The sequence below is a fragment of the Phaenicophaeus curvirostris genome, chromosome 3 (genome assembly GCF_032191515.1).
Source record: "Phaenicophaeus curvirostris isolate KB17595 chromosome 3, BPBGC_Pcur_1.0, whole genome shotgun sequence".
Lineage (NCBI taxonomy): Eukaryota > Metazoa > Chordata > Aves > Cuculiformes > Cuculidae > Phaenicophaeus > Phaenicophaeus curvirostris.
This window is the reverse complement of record NC_091394.1, coordinates 72,071,277-72,093,200: the sequence shown is the minus strand read 5'-3', so window position 1 is coordinate 72,093,200 and position 21,924 is coordinate 72,071,277. Positions and strand designations below refer to the sequence as shown.

The 21,924-nt window shown below is 38.9% G+C and overlaps 1 protein-coding gene across 2 annotated transcripts in view; it reads left to right on the top strand.

Annotated features, from left to right (window-relative positions):
- The first annotated feature begins 8,009 nt into the window (after positions 1 to 8,009).
- MMP16 (matrix metallopeptidase 16) overlaps positions 8,010 to 21,924 on the top strand; it is a 191,217-nt gene continuing 177,302 nt past the window's right edge. Inside the window, exon 1 of one of the 2 annotated variants that reach the window (XM_069854313.1) lies at positions 8,010 to 8,275. In XM_069854313.1, the coding sequence (XP_069710414.1) occupies positions 8,144 to 8,275 (132 nt within the window). In that variant the 5' untranslated portion in view covers positions 8,010 to 8,143. The remainder of the gene's footprint in view (positions 8,276 to 21,924) is intronic. The other variant, XM_069854314.1, reaches the window with a different exon arrangement.

Here is a 21,924-nt window from a genome sequence, read left to right as displayed (position 1 = left end):
AGAGTGTTCACATTGCCCTGAGAAGCAAACTGTGTGGAAAACAGAGGGACTGAATATTGTTCAGTCCAGAGGAGCTTGGGCAGAGAAAAACTGAGTCAGATCCAAATTTATATTCCCCAAAGACAGGTAAAATCATCTATATGGTGGACCTAGATCCCGTAAGTCTGCAATGCATTTTCAGGTAGTGCAGCCCTGGTAAACATCTGCCCTAGTATTCTAAGGAATTAATTTTCTGAATCTTTCCTTCCCTTCACCTTCCCAACTTTTTTTCACTTTGAGATAAGTGGCTTTATAAAAACATACCCACAATTCAATATTCCTGCACTTAAAACCTGTATTTCTAAAATTGTTAACTGTTGCTTGTTAGATCAGCATTCAAGTTAAAATGTTGAAATTGCAAATGGGATCTTAGTACTAGTCTCATGAGAATGTGCATTATTGTATAGTCCTCTTTGACTTGACCGCTATTTCCCCAATGAAAAAAAATTAACCGATTAGAGCAAAAAGTTGTTAAGACAGCCCTAACCTGGAAGTTAAAGTTGTCAATAAAAGGGGGAAAGAAACAGGTTGTAGCTGGAGGAATATATAGACACAGAGAAACTGAACCTTCTGTGTGTGATTTTTCCTCTCTCAATTGAATAACCGTTTCTATCAGACAGGTTATCTGTCACTTTGGTTGTATCTGTATTGCAGAATGGAGTAATATATAAGCTTAACCTTGAGTGAACCCTTCTGTTTCCTGCAGGCTGGCTTATTCGGATACATTTTCAGGTGTGCTCTTTTAAAACACATCTTCTATTGTTAACGTTGCTCTCTCTTTATAAGCAGTGTGCAGCTTTTCTTCTCCTAACTCTTCTCTCGGATCTTCTTATCCAAAATCTCATATATGAATGGTATAAACCAAAATGATGCACAGGAGTCCTGTGTCTGATGCTTTCAAAGGGAGTAACTTGAGTTCTTGGGCTACCAAGAACTGGCTGTAGCAGAACTGCTTTTTAGAACCTGAACTTTAATTCATACAAAAGCAAGTAAGTAAAGAAATTATGCTGTGATGATGAAGTTATACTTGAATGTATATGTCAAGTATATTTTTTTCCTCGAGGATGAAGAATAGCTCCAAATGTTGCAATGATTTCATTAGTGACATTGCTAATTAACTCTGTAATTCATCAATGTTACTTAAATGTAAACTGTCCTACCTCTTTTACTGAAACTAATCTTGCCATATGCATCCAATCCATCTATGAAATGCTAAGTACAGTTAATTTGGGGAGGTTAAATAGCAGAGTATTTTTAAAAAGTCTGATTTAACTATTTTGATGTGGAATTTATAGCCAGGTTTGAGCAACACAAAATCTGGGATAATTACCTTCCATTTAAGATTCAACTTGATATGGAGTTATGGAGGCCTTTTCCTTTGCATTATGGAAGCCACCTAGTAACTAAACCTTTGCACACTTCTGAAACATTATATTTATGACATGAAACTGTTCTTTCTCCACCGAATCCTTCAATATATTTAAGAGGACTTTGTTAATTTTCAAGCATTAAGCTATGCCAGAATATTCTCTCAGAACTCCTTGTGTCTTCCTCCTCAAATCCGTCAAACTCACCTGTCCCTGTTTGGTGTTATTTATTTTTGTTTCGTATAGTGTGTTCTCCTAGTTGTTAACAATATCAAATGGATAAACAGGGCACCTTGTAAAAATGAAGGAGACAACACAAATTGTTAAGATCTTACAACAATCATGCCATTCTGAGACTACTGTAAATTCAGCGAATAATCACCAGCACATTCCAAAGGACAGCTGGACCACGTATAAGCCTTTGGCAAATAGTTGTAAAGAGCAACAAGGTCTCCCCTCAGCCTCCTTTTCTGCAGACTGGGAACCCCCAGTTCCCTCAGGTGCTCCTCATAAGACCTGTGCTCCAGACCCTTCACCAGCTTCACAGCCCTTCTTTGCACATGCTTCTGCATCTCAATGTCTTTCTTGTAGTAAAGGGTCCAAAAATGAACAATGTATTCAGGGTGCAGCCTCACCAGCACTGAGTACAGGGACACGATTACTTCCCTGGTCCTGCTGGCCACACAATTTCTGATACAAGCCAGGATGCTGTTGGCATGGTTGGCCACCTAGGCACACTGCTGGCTCACATTCAGCTGGCTACCAAACAACACCCCTGCGTCTGTTTCTGCTGAGCAGCTTTCCAGTCATTCGTCATCAAGCCTGTAACACTGCAAAAGGTTGTTGTGACCCAAGTGCAGAACCTGACACTTAGCCCTGTTGAATCCCATAGTTAGCTTTGGCCCATCAAGCTAGCCTGTCCAGATCCCTCTGTAAAGCCTTCCTTCCCTCAAGAAGATCAAAACCCCCCCACAACTTGGTGTCACTTGCAAACTGATTGAGGGTACACTCAATTATCTGGTCCTGATCATTGATAAAGACATTAAACAAAACTGGCCCTGACACTGAGCCCTGGAGAACGCCACCCACGACTGGCTGCCAAGTCCATTTACCACAAGTCATCAGGCCTGGCCAGCCATTTTTTTACCCAGATAAGAGTATGCCTGTACAAGCCATGAGCTGCCAGTTTTTGCAGGAGAATGCTGTGGGAAATGGTGTCAAAGGTTTCACTCAAGTCTAAGTAGACAACTTTCACAAGCTTGCCCCTATCTACCAATTGGGTCACCTTGTCATAGAAGGAGATCAGCTGAGTCAAGCAGGACCTGCCTTTCCTAAATCCATGCTGACTGGGTCTAATCACTTGTTTATTATCTACATGCCCCATGATCACACTCACTATGATCTGCCCATAACCTTCCACAGCACCAAGGTCGGGCTGACAGGCCTGTAGATCCTTGCACCCTTTTGGCCCTTCTTGTATATAAGCTTCACAGTTGGTAACTTTCAGTCAAGTGAGACCTACTCAGTTAGCCGGGACTGCTGGTAAGTGATGGAAAGTGGATCAGTGAGCACTTCCCTCAGTACCCTTGGGTGGATCTCATTCTGCCCCATAGACTTCTGTGCGTCTAATTGGTGTAGCAGGTCACTAACCACTTCCCCTTGGATTGCAAGGGCTTCATTCTTCTCCCTATCCCTGTCTTCCAGCTCAGGGGTCTGGGCATACAGAGAACAACTAGTTTTAGTGTTAAAGACTCAGACAAAGAAGGCATTATGTACTTCAGCCTTTTCCTCATCCTTTGTCACTAAGTTACTTCCTGTATCTAATAAAGGACAGAGATTCTCCTTAGTCCTCCTTTTGGTGCTAACGTATTTATAGGAACATTTTTAATTGTCCTTTACCACAGTAGCCAGATTAAGTTCTAGTTGGGCTTTGGCCCTTCTAATTTTTTGCCTACATGACTTCATGACATCCTTGTAGTCCTCCCAAGTTATCTGTTCCTTCTTCCAAAGGTCATAAACTCTCTTTTTTTCTCCCAAGTTCCTGCCACAGTTCTCTGTTCAGCCAGGCTGGTCTTCTTCCCCGATGGCTTGTCTTTCAGCACACGGAGACAGCCTGCTGTTGTGCCTTTAAGGCTTCCTCCTTGAAAAATGTCCAGGACATCTTTTCCCTTGACAACTGCCTCCCAAGGAATTCTGTCAACCAGTATCCTAAACAGGCCAGTGTATGTCCTTCATAACACTTCCTCACTTCTTGAAGAATCAAAAACTCTGTCATTTCATGATCACTATGCAATATTCCCTCCTATACTTTTTAAATTCATTTGTTGCCTTCATGTCTTGTAGGACTTTTTAAATAGTCAAAGAGAATTCATATGGACATATATCTATGAAAGTCTTATTCCACAAGTAAAATGCTAGGTGTTCAGATGAACTTTTCCAAAACAGAACTAAATATAGCAGTGTGAGATAAATATAGATGTATGAGATATGTGATTTCTACCCTCAATCTCTGTAGGGTTTTTTTGTATCTTGTAATGAAGCTGTCTTCTCTTTAAAGTTCCAGCTGGTATTATGAACAGCTAAGCAGGAGAAAATGCAGAAAGGACAACATGTTATATTTTGATTTTTCAGCTTTCACATGAATTTCTATTTAGAATTGATATACATCAATACTGAAAATCTTTGCTCTCTGTTCAAAGCTGGACATAGGGATGTGTAAAAATGTCCATGCCTGCTTCTGGTTATCACCCATCCTAAACCTATGACTCTAATCATCCATAAAATGTATATTCTATAGAGTCTAGTAAACTCAGCTGGTTAGGGGCACAGGAGACATATCTCTTCCTGTCTTTCAAAAAGGCTAAGAGTTTTAAAACTAAATGGAAGTCTCATTTTTTCGATATTGCTTCACTACAAACCCGCTCGCAGCTTATTAATTACCGCTGGTAACTGCCATTACCAAATAAAAGCAAGAATAGAAAAATTACATTGACATTTGATAAAGACAAAAATCTGCAAGACACTTACAAAGTATACAACTCGAATCATTCAAGCACTTCAAGAAATTATGTCAATTTCTTTAAAATTGCATTTTTCTGCTTCCTACCTTCTTTACTCGTTTACTTGCCCTTTCATCTTTGTTGCTTTTTTTCTGTCTTTTTGTTAATCTCTTTCATAATCCCATACACACATATCTAGGAACAGCCCTCTGCATGGAGTTTTAAACCCTTTGCTATTTCTTTTTACTTTCTTACATATCCCATGAGGCTCTGACCCTACTCCTGTATGTTTCTGCCCACAGCTTACTCATAAATAATCAAAGCCCTTTCCCATCACTGTTGGTGTTTCTTCCCTTTCTGAATTAAATTTTTCATTTCAAGGATCTCTGTCCTTCATGTGCCTTGTCTCTTCTGTTGGCACTCATATTCACACATTGCCACTCTCTTTCCTTACTAATCTCTTTTTTGACCTGTGTGGGCTCTCTCTTTCACAAACACAAATACTAAGGTGTTTTCATTCTCTTCCATCCATCGCTCTTCTTTCTTCTTCTGATGGATACAGCGTAAAGGAAGGAGGTAGCTGCACTCACCCCACTCCTCCCACCCCCATCTCCTTGTCCTTTTTTGCAATAAATAGCCACAGCAATCCTGACAGGGAAGATGAATGAAATTCCAGTTACAGGAACAAATCTATTTCCATTTCCGTTTCCATTTCTCGGTATTACACTAATGGCAGACTCTACAAAATATACCAACAAAAAGAGAGTTAGAGTTCACTGAGTGCACAAACAAGAAGTCCCTTGGCAGAAAAGGAAAACCAAACGAGGACAGTATGAAGTTAGCAAGCTAGTGTTTCTTTCACACCAGGTACAGTCATTAATTTATGAAGCAATAAAAAGAAATTAATTATATATTAGAAGAAATATTTTACTAGATCTCATGATAAAATCCACTGCTCTAGGAATGGAGAGAGGACAGCTATAATATTCTTGACAACCAAATCTCTGTATGGAGGAGGTCCTACACACCTACTTGGTATCTTGTTCCAAACGCTACTACCACCACACTTTAGAAAGTTTTGTCTAGCAATGAATCTGAACGTTCTAAATAATTTAGTTGATCCACTTTTTCTTTCATCCTGACCGCAGAAAGAGTGAAATATCTTTTTTTTCACAGCAACACATTCCATATAAAAAAAGACCATTTACCCTCAGTCTTCTCAGACTAAATAAATAGTGTTCTTTCAGCTTTTACCAGATGTCATACTTTCTAAATGTTTCGGTATTTTGTTTTCTTCCTCTGAACTGTCCTCAGTTTAAGACTAAACACAGTTGGCTTCATCAATTCCTATCAGAAAAATGATTTGCCCTGTCAGGTGTGCTGCACACCTATTAATACACTCCCCAATGAGGCCGTCTTGTCTTTTTCTTTAATGGAAGTACATTGCTGACTCATATTTACTTTACAGTCCATTACAGTCCCCAGAATCTCTTCTGAAGTGCAGCTGTTTTACCAGTACTCTTTTGATTTTACTTTTTGATTTTACTTCCCAAATGTAATTTGCATTTGTCAGTATTAAATTTCCTCCTGATGGTTCCAAGACATTTCTTTAATAAATTAAGATAATTTTGACTTCCGATATTGGCCACCAAAGTGCCAACAGGTCCTTCTAGCTTGCTGCCAATCTGCCACTAAATATCTGAAGAACAAAAAAACCCTTTAAAATCCAGCAGTTAACATACCATTAATTTTGGTTAGGCACAACATGACTTCTTCAAAGGTAGCCGTCTTACTCGCACAACATCAAATGATGGAGAACCTACTACACTTCTATATCCTGCTCCTGGGTGTTGTAAAAATCTTATACAGCCAAACTGCATGTGTTTTAATTCTGGCCATTGACCTCGACTATCTCACTAAGGAGACTCCATTTGTCAGGTATGTCTTTTACTTCCAGGCTGTTTTGTATCATGATCAAGTATCTTTGCATCTTTTTTTTTTTTTTGATAACTAACTAAGTAAAATTAAGATAAATTTTCAAATCCTGGAAATTTTTAATTGCTTCTATTTTTCAGTAAGCTTGCTTTCCTCCTCCTCCACATTTCTTTTTCTTCTTTTTTTTTCCCTCAAGATGCATTATTGCAATAGCTCCTCTCACTTAACATTGTGAACCATTCCACCCACCTTTGGGTAACCTATCAAAGGGCTTCATAAAATCTCCCATTAGCGATCAAATCACTGCAGGAGTACTTTATCTGCCAGAATCACAAGGCATTTTTTACACCACAATATCTGGCATATAGGTTGTCCATCCTATAGGTACTTCACATGCTGTTTTCCCTTAAATATATGAACACATATTTTGGCACATTGACACTACTGGTACAGGTTGCCCAGGTGTTCTGGAGGTGTTCAAGGCCAGGTTGGATGGGGCTTTGAGCAACCTGATCTAGTGCGATGTCCCTGCCCATGGCAGGGGGGTTGGAACTAGACGAACTTTAAGGTCCCTTCCAAGTCAAACTGTTCTAGGATCCTATATAGATTTTCAATCAACCCGATACCCAGACTTTGCCTGCCTTGTTTAACGAGATAATGATGTAAACAAGACCTCACTTTCTGATCACATCATGATCTCACTTTCCATGAACTTTGTCAGCAATGACTTCAGATTTTCTTCCGAGATGGGGAAAGAACAAATCTCCCGGGGACATCCTAATGACTATGCCACGACCCCTCCCCGACAAGCGCTGTTTCGAGCAACTCCATCTCTCCACCTCAGCCACCACTTTCGGTCGACGCTAACACTGCACGCTCCGTGTCATGGAATCACAGAATCCCTAGTCTGGGAAAGACCTTTGAGATCATCAAGCCCAACCGCACTCGTCCGCTGCTAAACCGTATCCCCAAGCACTTCATCTACCCGGCTTTTCGATACCTCCAGGGACGGTGACTCAACCACCGCCCTGGGCAGCCCGTGCCAGCGCCCGACAACCCCGCCGGTGCCGGTGCGCGCCGACACGCGTGGGGACGAGCAGCGCGTCCCCGGCCCCTGGGTGGCAGCGGGGGGACGCCGAGGCCGAGGGACACCGGCGCGGCCCGTCCCGGCGGCGCTGGCGACCGCTTCGCTACGTTCGCGTGAGAAGGGGCAGACAACGCGAGCGGGGCCGCCTCCGAGAGACGCCTACGGGGCGGGGACATGTAGGGGGCGGCTGAACGTTCTGGAGTTGGAGGGGGGGCGAGGGGGGCGGAGGGGGCGTTGGGACAAGGCTGGGCTCCGAGCCGAACCGAGCCGAGCCGAGCTCAGCCGAGCCGAGCCCAGCCGAACCGAGCCGCTCCGCTCCTCCCCGGGAGGAGGCAGAGGAGGAGGAGGAGAAGGAGGGAGGAGGAGCAGAGGAAGGGAGGAGGAGAAGAAGGAGAGAGGAGGAGGAGAAGAAGGGAGGGAGGACGGACACGGGGAGGCGGTTGCTGCTGCTGGGCAGAGGAGAGTCGTGCGGGAGCTGCGGCTACATTCGGACGCCACATTCCCTCCGTACGGGACCGGTGGGGAGGATGAGCGAGAGCTGACCCCGCCGCCGCCCGTGCTGCGAAGCGTCTGCTCCTCCTCCTCCTCCTCCCCTGCTGTGGGTGAACCTGCGCTACGGGCTCTTCACCGACACGGGGAGGGGGTTGGCTTGTTTGTGTATTTGTTTAAGGCAAAGAGAGGAAAGAGATCTTCCATCCACTGAAGCACAGTTCACTATGATCGTACTCGCATTCAGCACTGGAAGCCGGTTGGATTTCGTGTCTCAGCCCAGGGTGTTTTTCTTGCAAACCTTCCTTTGGATTTTATGTGCCACAGTGTGCAAAGCGGAGCAGTATTTCAATGTGGAGGTAAGATCGGCCGTATGCGTGTGCGAGCCTGCGTGCTTTCCCCCTCTCCCTTTCCACCCCCCCCTTTTTTTTTTTTTTTGACATCCTCTAAATAAAAATGTCATCAAATAGCCAGCCAGCTCTGTCTTCCAGAAGCCTGTGTCGGCTTTCTTTCCAGCAGCCGGTAGGTAGCTTCCCTCCCTGAGCTCCCCCGCCTGATGGATGCGTTTCGGCAGGCGACCCCGAGCGCTGCCGCTGCCTCCCGGCGAGGGGAACCCGCACCCCGGGCACCGAGGGAGCCTGGAACAGCTTGTGCTCCCGCAGCTCGGGGAAGGCTCTGTGACTCTCTGAGATACCGCTGGATTGATGAGTTTCACCAGCCTAACCCGCCCCACCCTCCCCCCCATCCCCCCGCCTTTTTTTTTTTTTTTTTTCTAAGAAGAATGAATGAAAAAGCAATATGAGGACAGGAGGCAGGAAACTTGAGATTTTGGCGTGTTTCTTTGTGGTGGAGGATTTGACAAGATGCTTTTCCCGTTTAACCATAAAAATAAAGAATTGCCACTAGAAATAGGGAAACAAACGGTACAACTACAGCACAAAAGTTAGAGGGTGTGTACGATCAAAAAAGAGAATTTTTATAAGTGAAAAAGAAGATTAAAATGTGAGGTTACCTAGATGGGGCAAACCCTAAGAGTTTGCAGTTATAGTGAGAATTCAATGGATAGGCATTTCCACTCTCTTCTGTACACTCCCGGTTTCTCCATTTGGTTTTTTTTCGTAGTGCTTTTACCTGTCATTTTTGCATATATTCTTTCCTCCTCTTTCTCCCTTCTGTCACTCCCTTCCTTCTGCTGTAAACCCTGTTCCTTAATCTGTTTTAATGTAATATGTGTCTTCGCCTCTTCCTTTCCCTATCTGTTCAACTTATTTATCTTTCTTGTTACGTGTCTCATTAATTTATATGTTCTCTTTCAACTTATTGTACATAATTCTGGTTTTCTGTTAGATCACTATGTTCCTCTAGTTTCTTCTGTCTGCCAGCACCACTCCAAACTTTCTGCCTCACCCATACACCACCCTCACTTATTTTTGTTTCTAGTCTCTTTTGTCTCCTGGGTTCCCACAATTCTTTATCTCAGAGAAATGAAGTCTGTATCTTTTCCTCTGTCTCACACATATGCACATTTGCTTGTTGTATTTATAAATACTTACTCTCACTTAGTGGCATTCATTCTTGCTACTGTCTCTGGCAAGACTGCTTCTGGAAATGCTCATCTGTTCCTAGACTGTCCCCCTTTTTGTCTGAAGTTCATAGCCGTGCTTCTCCCTTTGCTTCGTGCAAGATGACCTCAAACGCATAAAAATCACTTCTTCTTTCCCCATGTCTCCTTTCATTCTAGTCTTTCCCTCTCTACACTGGCAGTTTACACTGCCACTTGCAATCCTTCTCTCACCTTAATACACATCCATAGCTTCTCTCTTTGACTTTTATCTCTCCAGAAAGTATTGTCTTCTTATTCTATGATTAGGATCTCTCCTGATTATGAATTCTAGACTTTTTTTTTTGCTCTGTCATCTATATTCTAGGCACTCTCGTTTGTTTCCTATCACAAAGGTACATCTCTGTTTCTGTTCCTAAGCTTTTAGGGCAGGACTCATGTCTGTTTCTCACGCTTATGCAGTGTGTGCTATGCTTGGGTCTGGAGTACAATTGTGAACCTTTTGCAGTATAAATATTGAAGTTGCGAGTTTTAGAGCAGACATTGAAGTTTATCCCCCCTTGTGCTCATGTCCTCAGCTGCCTTCTTTAGTGATGAGCAGGGGAAAGCAGTGTGAGGGAGAGGAAGTTGCTCTCTGTATCCACTCCAGGCTTCACAGGCTGGCCCCCTGCAGGGTATAGGGAAGAAATTCCAGCGACAGAACTTTCTCCTCCCACAGTAGTCTGCTTTGCTGGCATCTGGCTCTGCTGGAGAGACGGGCGGCAGATGGAGCTAGTGTGGGAGGAGAAAAAGATTGGGTTAGTCAAGTGTAATATGAACAGGAGGCCAACTCCAGTCAGGAGGTTTTATGAGGAAAGAAGGGAAGCACTCATTTTTAGCACCTCTTCCATATGGAAAATAGCACATTTTGAGGGCAAAGGCAATATCGGGAGCAAGAAACACTGTTGGGTAGAATGAAATTGTGTGTGTGTGATGAAGACACATTTCTCTCTTTTGAAATATGCCATCTCCCATTCTTCCTCCCAGCCCTGTTAAAACAAAACATGTTGCATCCCATTGTTCCCAGTCTCTTTCATATTTAAGTCTTTGAGCCACAGATTGCTGGGAGCCAAGAGTGTCCCAGGGAATTATTATAGTATCTGAGGACTGTCCTAATACAAGACTCTTCCCTAGGCCACTACCTTTGACCACTGGGTTATAGACACCTGAGATTTACCCCAGAACAGCCATTGTCGTGTTCACATATTTTGGGTAGTGCTGAAAATTCAACTTTGCATTTGTTGGAAACCGCAACAGCTACCAGCATGGGAAATTTGAGGCAAAGAACTTGGCAACAGCATGAATGTATTGTGCTATACATGCCGTGTCAGCACAAGTGCACAAAATAGTTGAACTTGATAATAAACTGTAAAAATAGGGCAAACGTTTCTTCTGACAATAGAAATAAACATATGAAGTAGTGTTCAGGGAAGAAGTGGTATATGTTTAGTTGAATGAAATGTCACTGAAAAAATGCTTAAGATGGTTGGAAAGCAGAGGTATTTTCATTCTCTCTTGCCTCCAAATAAAGTACAGATAATACCTGTTGGATATTATAAAATGCAGAGATCATTTATTTTCTTTTGTTATTCTGTGTCATTCAATCCACATTCGTGATCGAAAAGCAAAATTTGTGTAGCAGTGTTTTATTTTTTTGTTTGTTTCAGTGTGGGTTTGTTAGGCTGCAAGTCAGGGCAGTTCTTAGGAGGTATTACTGTATCTTAAAGACATTAAATAAAAATATTTTTTTAAAAGAAAAACACAAAGCTGATTCCATTCTTCTTTATAATTGTGTTGTCCATCTGTAAAATATGTTTTAACCAAACATCTACATGTATGAAGTTCTCAAGTTTCCCATGATAGCTGAGTTGTCAGTCCTGAAATGTATCAATGCTTGTAGTGTTTCATGTAGTAGACATAGCTGAGTAGAATTCCTGTCATGGAGAGCAAGACTCCGGAGAGGCACAGTTGCACTCTGAGTCACTGAAAGCTTTGCAGGAAAGCTGCATGAGAGATGGTTGTAAACTGATAGTTTAAGTATGATGGAGTTTAAGATTCACGTACTCATATGAACAGGAAGCTTTTAGCATTTACTTTCAAAGTTCACTGATTACCAGTAGCATTTTTATGAGACGTTGTTTCTGACATCATGAGAAAAACTAAGGACTACACTGTTAGCTCCCTCTTCTTAGTTCTGAAGTATTGGTCCAAAACTATAACATGAATGAGTAAGTACATTAACAGAAGAGTGTGACCACAACGTAGAGTTTTTCTAGTTCCATATAGACTTTATATATATTAATGTTTTCCTAAAACAAATAATATTGTACTGTATGAGCTGATATTATGCTGTGAATTTATCTTCTAATGTTATCCATTAGCTTATGTGTATACTTAATTAATATGTATGTGTGTATTTAATATTAAATATCCAATATAAAAATATGTAAAAAAAAAAAGTCACCATTTTGTGAAGGCACAAATGGTTATTGGAAAGGGAATACCTTATTCAGAGGACAGGATCCACATGAATCTAGAATAAGATTAATCTCCAGATCCTAATACTATCTACTCTTACTCATCTGGGTATCTGCATAAAACCCATTGAGCAAAGAAGTGTGTTTAGAATTGCACCTAGTTTCATTGACTGTGTCTGTGATAAGGGAAACACTAGACATAAAGCATCCTTCATCATCTCTCTCCTCAAGCTGGCAGTTGTGCCCTGTTTTTCTTCTTCTAATGCTGAATATGTAGACTTTAATCCCTAGAGTAGATCTTTCATTTTAGTGTGAGCAACTCTTTAAAACAATAAGTCTTTTCTCTCCTCCCATTTTCAGAGTTGGGACAGGTAAATTGAACAAAATACAGTAGAATCTGAGCTTCAGAAAAATGCTGTCAGTTTCCTTTGTGGTAAAAAGTGGCCTACTGAATGGTAATACATTACCTTTTCTTCTGTAGGCTTGGAGTATTTTAGGCTTAAAACCAAACCAGTTTAGTTCTTCAGTTGGTAATTGAAAAGGAATAAACATTTGGGAGGAGAAAAAAAAAAAAGTCCTCCAATATCACTTTTACACACATATCAACTAGTGAGCTTGGTTGTGAGGTTTACAAGCACACACAATATTTTTATAATTTGTTAAAATGCAAGCTCGAAACTAGGGAGAAAAATTAAGGTGGTTTTGATACAAATAGTGCCATTCGTCGTAAAGGACTTCGTATATGGTCTTCCGCATTATTTTTATGCAGAAAATCAGTATTCATGATTCTTAGTTATTTAAATTCTAAATCTAACCCTTGCATGTGGTGTCAGATAAATGAATTGGATTTTTATCAGAACAATAAGATGAAACAAGTTATTAGAAGGGTGGGGAGGAGTTATTGAATCAGATTGTGTATGTGGTTAGTGGCTGAAATATTAGTCAATAAAAATATAATGTGGTTTATTTCCTATTTGATTATTGAGGAAATACAGATACGCAGAAAACCTCCTGTAAAAGCTTCTGATGAACAGATATATATCTAGATAAGGAAAGTAATTGGAAATTTTTGTGTCAGATAGGCAACAGAACACTTTTCTGTCATAGATGGCAAATATCTGCTATATAATTAACTGGCTCTCATTTGATATGAAGAAATACATATGGAGACTACTGGTTAGCAGAGTGCCTTCTGTGCTGTAGTTTAAGCAGTAATTCCTGTTTTCAAAGCTTGCTGTAGATTAATTTTCCATTGTGATGTATGAGATTATTTTGAGTTAGTAATTTTGCAGGGACATTTATGGATCCTGTTGCCTGTATTTTTTTCACAGACTTTGGAAAGATGATCCCAGTTCCCAGCTGACACAGTGTGTTAAACCTCAGATGAAATTTAGGCCTTTTCTATAATTCTAGTTCCTCTTGTTTTCCTATTGCAAATTTTTGACTGCTTAGTGCTTTAACATCACAGCTATTAGTGGTTCTCAATTCTAATGAACGAAAGAAATAAAATGGTTAGATGTATGTAATCACCTTATGTAGTGCAAGATAAACTCACCAAAACATGTATTCCTAATGTTTTCTGACATGAGATCTTACTAAAATAAATACACAATTTATTAGCCTATCAAAACTCCCTGAACAAGCCCAAGCTTGTGCCCCTGCTGTTATTCAGAAGGCATCGTGTAAAACTCCTGCATAATCACTCATTGTTTCTTCAGAGTGGATATACTGTGTTCTTTAACTGGTTTAAGATTTATGCTGCTCTTTGTCAGTTTTATTTGAATCCATCTGAAAGGTCAGTGCTTGCTCTAGGCACCTCAGCTCTGCTTATGCACTCAACAAGACTGAGTTGTAAGGGGTTATAAAGATTGAATGTGGTATTGTATAGATTTAAAAACATTTCAAACTGCATCTGTTTTCAGTATTTTAAAGTGTGTCTCATCCAACTTTACTGGATGATCATTATGTGGAGTTAAACACTAAAGGACCCTGTTGATGCTTTTTGTAGATCCTTAAAGTAACAATATAACATTTTTTTACTTTCTTTTTAAGTTAACCCATTTAAATTGCTAAATTCTTTTCACCTCTCTATTTTGCATTCCAGTTTCTTGTCTAACCTGTTTGCTATCCTCAAACTATGCTGTTGACTGTGGTCTACAGGAGCAGGTTGAATCTGTTTAATTTGTTATCCACGATATGTCAAATGACAGATTTAGTTTCATTTTGTATGAGGAAGACCAGGATTAGTGCTGCAGACATGATTTTAGTTGGCATTGAAATGAATTTGAAAAATAATTATGATTAGAGTTTTATCCTTTAAAGAGAGGTCGTGCTATTTGGAACTTTTATTTATTGGTTGCCTAGCAACTGTTCATTCATGTTGCTGCTTATCATCATTCATTATAATCATCTTCGCTGTACAGTAAGAACAATTAAGTGGTAACAATGTACTTAGTGATAAAATAAAATTGACATAAATTGCAGAAATAGAAAATAGTATTTCTATAGTAGTAATTATTAACCAAAACTCTTAACACAGTATTTCTCTACTTATTAACAGCTGGTTTACACCAGCTTAGAAGTTACCTGCACTTCAGCTGTGATCATAATATTCCTAGCATACCCTTTGAGGTATTACAGCACGTAATTGACTCAGGAGCTTGTTCAGGTGCTTTTTGTTATGCTTAAAATCTGTTAATTTCAAGATCAATGCTTCAGGGTATGAGGAAACTTATCCCCTGTTGATTTCAGTTCTTAGCATTAGGCAATCCAATCTTAAATGCTGAAGCTTGAACCCAGTATTGGGAAAGGGGTTTAAAATTCCAAGATTAAAACTGCTGTAACAGGGGATGTGCAGCTGAAGCAATGAGCCTCTGTAGTTCTGTAGAACATTAAAGTCACTTGATGCTTCCTTTCTGTAGAACAGTATCAGGTTTTGTTACACTCTGAGTAGATGTTCATAAAACATATTATTTGGCAGTCGTTTTGTCACTGTGCATGAGAAGTATTTTGCCTTTTGCATTAATTCTTTATGGATCGTATTGTGATTGACTTTTATGTGGAATAGCAGCATGGAATGGAACAGTTGTGATATGGAGTATTTATAGTAGATGTCTTTGTAAATTGGGAGGAATAGTGGAACAAATTCCTAATGGCTCCATTTTGGAGAATATCTGTCAGTAGGACTAGGGTGGAAGTAGTTTTGTCTCTTTGCTGGTACATGTCGGTAGCAGTGGCTTTGCCTATGTACCAGGTGGCTCAGAGTTTGGGGAAAGAATGTTTGTCTAGGACTAACGCGCTCCGCTTTGGGCTTCTGATTGTATTATCTCACTGGTCCTCTTTATACTGGGTTGTGGTTATGAGGGACAAAGTAACTGCTGTAAGGTAAATCTGTATGGGTTTTCTTCAGGTTTTCCCACTCACGTGGCATGTCTGTAATAAATGAAGATGCTGTTAGGCGTTTTTACCTTTTATGAAACAATTTAACTGGTTTCACAGTTGTATAGATAATTTGAAAAGAAATTCGAGACTCAGAAAATCTGGTCTTTATCATTTTTTTCCGCATGATCTTGTATGGAAACAGGGTTTTTTTTTTATTTCATTGCTCCTGTTAATTTTTGCTGATACCACATTTCGACTTACAAGTGAGAAATACAAACTGACACAGGACTTACCTTTCAGGAAAATTACCAGCTGAAAGGCAGACAAAATCATCAGTTTCTTTAAAATGTAGATAGTACAACAGAAAAACAAGCATCCTTTTCAATGGGGAGGAATATACTTCCTTTAAATTTATCAGTGGGTATTTACAAAGAGGAAATTGCTTCCTTTTTGTACTGCATCCGGATCTGAAGGTGATGATCCTGTCATATTTTCCATTCTTACCTCAGAGGTTGTTTGTGTGATGTTCTTCTAGGAAATTGCTTTGACCCACTGAGAAATTGACAGATTGTGTTTGTCTACATGTCACGATTTACATGCTGTACAGAATAGTAAAAATGCATTTAATTGCAAGTAAGATAAAAGATTTGTCTTCCACACACTAAAATCTATTATTATTATAAGTAATACTATTATATTGCTAACTGCACAGCATGACTTTGTCTTGGCAAGTGAAGCTTTTGGGCTTTTTTTCTGTTACTTTTGTGTATTGTTTTTAAAAAGAAAACAAACATCCGAATAACAACCCAGGACTGTGCTCATTTTTTGGTTTTTCTTATTGTTTTTGTAGTGCTAGATACCGATACTTCTGTTCTTCATTAGTCATACATGGAATGCCAGCTTTGGAAAGATCTTTATTGTTTCTTTCTGTGTTGCACGTATTTTTAAATCTATATGAAAAAGGAGGTGGTATAAGTAAGTGACTGAGGCATTGTACCGGAGGGTGGAGATCTGGGTTGTGCAGACAGCTCCATCAAGAGTCTTCATATTGATCACATAGCTTATCCATCTTTGTAACCTAGCTTACAGAAATGTGAAATGGACTAATTGAAGAGTATTTGCTGCCTTTTCTAATACATGTCAAGAACAATAGAACTGATCAACATAAAAGAGGCAGTAATATATTTTCATCATTCATTTGTCTCTGGATAGTTTTGCGTTTTTCATAAAAGGTCATAGAGGAATATCATAAAGCATAAATACAGCATTTCAATTTGGTCATCTCTGTAATCTGTGTAATCATTCAATTAGTGAATAAGTTCAAGAGACAAATACCATAGCAGAAAAGGTGAAAAACATGTTTATAACACTTCAACTCCTGATGTCTTTTTAGTTTACTTTTTTTTTTTAAATGTAAGTACCAAAGCTAAAACTTGGTAGAGAACATTACCAGAAGGATTACATGAAATAAATCATCACATGACTGAAAACAGAGAGTATCACATTCTTTTTCTGAATGAAAGTTAGAATAAGATATTTTCTGTTATTAAATACAAAAACAAATAGTCTGGTTCAAAATGTATTTAAATAAATGTAAATATCTTAACAAATAAAATGACTTTTGGATCAGATGGTAGATGTTACACAATGCAAAATTAAAAACTTCTTTTTTTGAATGTATGTCTTATTAAATAAGTAATTGCTCTACAAACTTTCATGCTTCCTTGTCATCACAGTACCTAATCTTCTCCTGGGTTTTTTTTGCATATTTGTGTTTTTTTATGAAATGCAGTAAATGATTGGTCTTTCACTGCTTCAGGTATTACTGGTTCTTATTAGACATCACTAACAGGTAGACATGCTGCTTACGTACCCCTGGATGTTAATGATGGGAGGATAAGGCACAAGGGAAATAAGACATTTGCTGTGCTGTCATATTAAATATAATAGAAGTGGGACCTGAAACTTTTTCTTTAGGGTTCCTGTACCATGAGTTCACCTTATGAACTTACTTCCTTCCACTTCTGTTTTCCTTGCCTCTTTCTTTCTTATCTCTTGTTTTCATCTATTTTATTTTTATTCTTTTTTTTTTTTCTTTTCCTTTCCTCTCAGCTTGTCTTCCTACAGGCCATTGCATGCAGCCAAGAAAAATCATCTGTCATTGAACCACAGAATCGGAGACTTCAGAGAGGGGAAAGACTTATCAAGTGCCTCTTTCTCTGTCAATGCAGGACTGCTAACTGTTGTATATTTTGTATAGTTCCATCAAGTCAAGTTTTAAAATGCACAGTGGTGGGACTCCCAAAACCTAGAACTGAAAAAAACCATGGTAGAAGTACAGTAGGGAAAGCTATGGTGGAAGAATTCTTTTCAGTAGACTTTGCCTTTGGCTACTGGCAGCAGTTTGCACTTGGCTCAGGTTAGGCAATTTCTAAGACAAGGGGATGTCTGCTCTATGATCCAAGATGATAGCGGTCATTGATGTGCATAGATGACATGCACTGATTGGTAATTTCATGTATTTCTTTGACTCTACAGAATGAAACATACAGGAGAGACAGAAAAATGAAGGATTGATTTAAATTTTCACTCCATTTCAAATCCTTAGTGTAGTTGAAATGGACTAGCTCCGCCTGATTTTAGAAGAGATATAGATGTGTAGGGATTGCTGACACTGTCTCGGGAGGGCTTGGCTAATTTATGATGATTTTTTCAAAGTACTGTGTCTTGTTGTGTTCAACTATTAGTAAATTTAAGTACCTAGTGAATAAAATTGGTTATTAGTGGGAATTTTATGGGTATCTAGACATTACACTGTTAAAAGATCTTTTTTTTGGAGTTTCACACATTACATTGTTTATATGGCCGCAAACACAGACTTAAATATGTGCATGACACTGACCCATAGGAACTATCATGATGCCCACGCTTTACAAATTATGTAACACTTGGGAAACATATTTTGTGAACATATTATATTTCTTGTGAAAGATATTTTATGTGGGAAGGTTAAGTATGTTTGCTGATACACAGCTTGATGATGAGATTTGTGTGGAATGATTTGCTTGAGGTATGCAAGTATGCAAGCTGCAGGGTTAGATTGGGAAAGTGATTCAGTTTGAGAGAACAGTACTTACATTTAGGTATTCAAATGTGCTGTACGTGTTTCCTGACTTTAAGTGGTGGTGGAGGGTCTTCAGACACCTACATCTATTGGGCTTCCTCAGTTAGACACTGAGGAAGGCACTCAGACGGCGTAATTTGGGGTTGAATCCCTTCCCTCTGCAGTGGTGGGATTCATTACACTTGTATGTGTGCCTGATGCTGTTTAGGCCCTGTGGTCTGTCTTGCTTAGCCTCTAGATAATGTTGCAGAAAAGTATGAGCCTCCAAAATGTCTGATGATGTATCTGCCAAGTCTGGATGATGTAGATCTCACAAAACCATAAGTTTTTACCTGTTAACTCTGGTGTCCTGCACATTGTTAAATACTTTTATCCCTTAGTGCAAAAGGCAAACACTTTCTTATATCTCTAGATCTCACATATTTTAAATGTTTAGATAGGGATGTGAAGAACACATTTCTCCACTGGCAACAAGGCTGTTTGCCTTCGACATTGAAGACACCAGGCCTGGGCCTGTTGAAGTCAGTGTAAAACATATTATCTAACTTTGATTAATTCTGGTGCATTTTATAAACTCAGTGCTCCTGAGTGTTATTTGATGCCTTACTGTAAATGCTTTTAAAGGCTGCCTTTCCCATCTGAACATACAAATCTCTAAACAGCTATTTGTTGCTGTTGAGGGGAGAGAACAGGATGTTAAGCATTTAAATACAAGGTAAGAAATTAGAAAATAAATCTTAGAAGAATAAGCTTGCTAAATGTCTATTTTGTCATAGACAATCTCCAAGAAGATAAAAATGAAAATGACATTTTAATAACTTCTTTGAGTAGGAGCCCTAGGCCCTCCAAAACAATTAGCTATGTTGTCAAGTACTTTTGTTATGTAAAGTAAAATGTGGATTAAGTCAACAGAAATGTAAATTTCTGAGTTAATACCAGCCTTTAGATCTCATCGGAGGAAGGTATGCAAGTTCATTGATTTATTTACACCATTTGCTTTAGGTCTTCAGAATCATGAAATTAACTGAATGAGTGGTATTGGCCAGCTTATATATACGTGTTTGCTTATTAAGTCCAAAATGTGAAGTACCTCAGTGCACTACCTGAGATACTATTCGAATGAGTTTTCTGCTATCATGTAATTATAGAGACTAGATCTGCTGTTGATTTTTAGGTCTGCGTTTGGGAAGGAAGAGTGATATATCTGCAATCTTTTATTCCGAAAGAGCTTCCTTGGCAATATTTAGCTCTACTCTATTGTTTTACATTGACAGGTTGATTTAGACAAAAAAAACCCCAACCTGGTATTTTGGTTCCTTTTTTAATGAATCCCATCATTTTTCCTGGCTACTAAGAGAATTCACTTTTTGTCCTAGCAGTCAGATAAAGATAGAGTCATTGTTCTTTATAGATTAATTGCTTAGATGCCTTTTCCACAGAGATAGCAGAGAATGTTTCTCTACATGCAAGATCTTTCTAAGGAGGTGATGTCAGTTTAATTTGGACCAAAAGATTTGTATTCTATATGAACATGTTCTTTCTTAGCTTTGCTCAAAATAAACATTATGTTTCGTTAAAAGTTTTTTTTTTAGTATCTTTATGAATATTCATTCCTTCCCTTCTCTAAATTTTCAGCAGCAGAAGAAATGATTCTTAAGGTAAAACTAAGCTCTAAAAATGTTAGAACAATACATTCTGTCATGTTTTGTAAAAGTTATGAGTAACTAAGAATAGGAGAGCCTTAAGCAACTATAGCTTTTCTTATGTTCCAACTTTAATACAACAGAAATTCATTATGACTGTTAGCTCTAACATGATAGCTAGAAAAGGACAGAGTGAGGCTTTTGACTTTAAATGTCCTACAGAGCAAAGGCTTTGTAGGTGTTAACTTGTTTTTAGAAATAAAATAGCTAGATATGTAGTTGAAAATTACTTAATGGTGTTTGCTAAACTATCTAATAAAAAAATAAAAATGGAGGTTTTTTCCTTTGGAAGGAAGCATTCACAGAGTTGTTGAAAGAAGTCTACAGCCTTCAGATTTATGTACAAATGGAGAGTATGAATATGCTTTTGTTCCATAGTTTCTTTTTTTGGATATCATAAATTACCCATATTTCAGTGAAAAGATGAAATTATTTAGAGACAAGAAGGGAATCCGCTCATATTTGATCTATTTACTTACTATCCTAATAAAATTACTTTGTCTAGGATCTTGATTGGATAACTTTGAGACTCTAACTTAATGGAATTGGTCAGATTGTGCCGTTAATTTCTGTGTAAATTAAGATGATGTCTATATTAAATACTTAAGATGTGTTGATGTGGAAATCTGTAGCCTTAACCTGTACATAAAGAATAAAGTTGGTACATAAAGAATAAATTTGAATACAAAAAGAAGTGGAAAGAAACTATGTGTGAGTAAACCTGTAGTTAGAAGAAAGGTTAAGAATATTATGGGAGTGGTTTTCTTGACCTGCTTTCCAGAAAGAATAGTATGTGGTGTTGGAGGTGTGTGTGGGAGAAAAAGTTATCTTATTTTGAGGTGGGATCTTATTGTTTAATGAAAGGGCTTATGTAGTATAACTTCTCTCATCAGCAGTAATGGACCTGATTCTTTCTTTGTCCTATACCCTCAGTCTAACAGTAATTTTTCTTATTTAGTGAGGCTGATGGCTCTACTGATAGCCATTGACTGTAATGTTTCTTCTTATGCATTAGTCTGTCTACCTTAAGAACACTATAGCTATTGGATTAGACAAAAATTTGGACTATATTGCATTGACTCCTCTGCTTCAGTACTTTTTGTCACACTGTTCAAAAGCTGTGTTAAAGTCTGTTTTTCCTGTAAGTTTTAATTCAATGCTGACAGTCATGAATAAGGCCTGTGAAATCAACCGGACTGGTTTGAAAATCATATAAAAGCTTTTGGAATTTATTTGGTTGTATTCAGTTTTTTGAACTTTTGAGTTCACATCTTCAGTATTTTTTTTTACTGAAACAAGGATGTGAAGGTCACAGTTGAAGAACAAAATGAATATCCGTGTCCAATAAGCTGAGCCTGCATGAAACATACCTGCTGTTTAAGATGAAGCCTGATCACTTCATACCTTTTTCCAGTTTTGATTGTCTTCAGAATTGAATTTACTGCTATTTTTGCTGCTGTTTTGCTGCCACTTCCAAAATGTCCAAGTACTTCTAACTGTTGACAAACACTGTTTTTCAGTATGTGCTGGCTACTAACATTACACAATTTGTATAATACCATCACATTGTGTAAAAGTAGCAAACTAGCTGGTTTGTGCATCACTATTTCCTGACCTTGGGAGAAGCCTCAGTTTGATTCTGTGACTTAACCGCTGATTCTTTGCAGCAGCAGAAACTGGGTAGTTCACCAGAAAATTAGCTTTCGCTTTTACAGGTACTGTG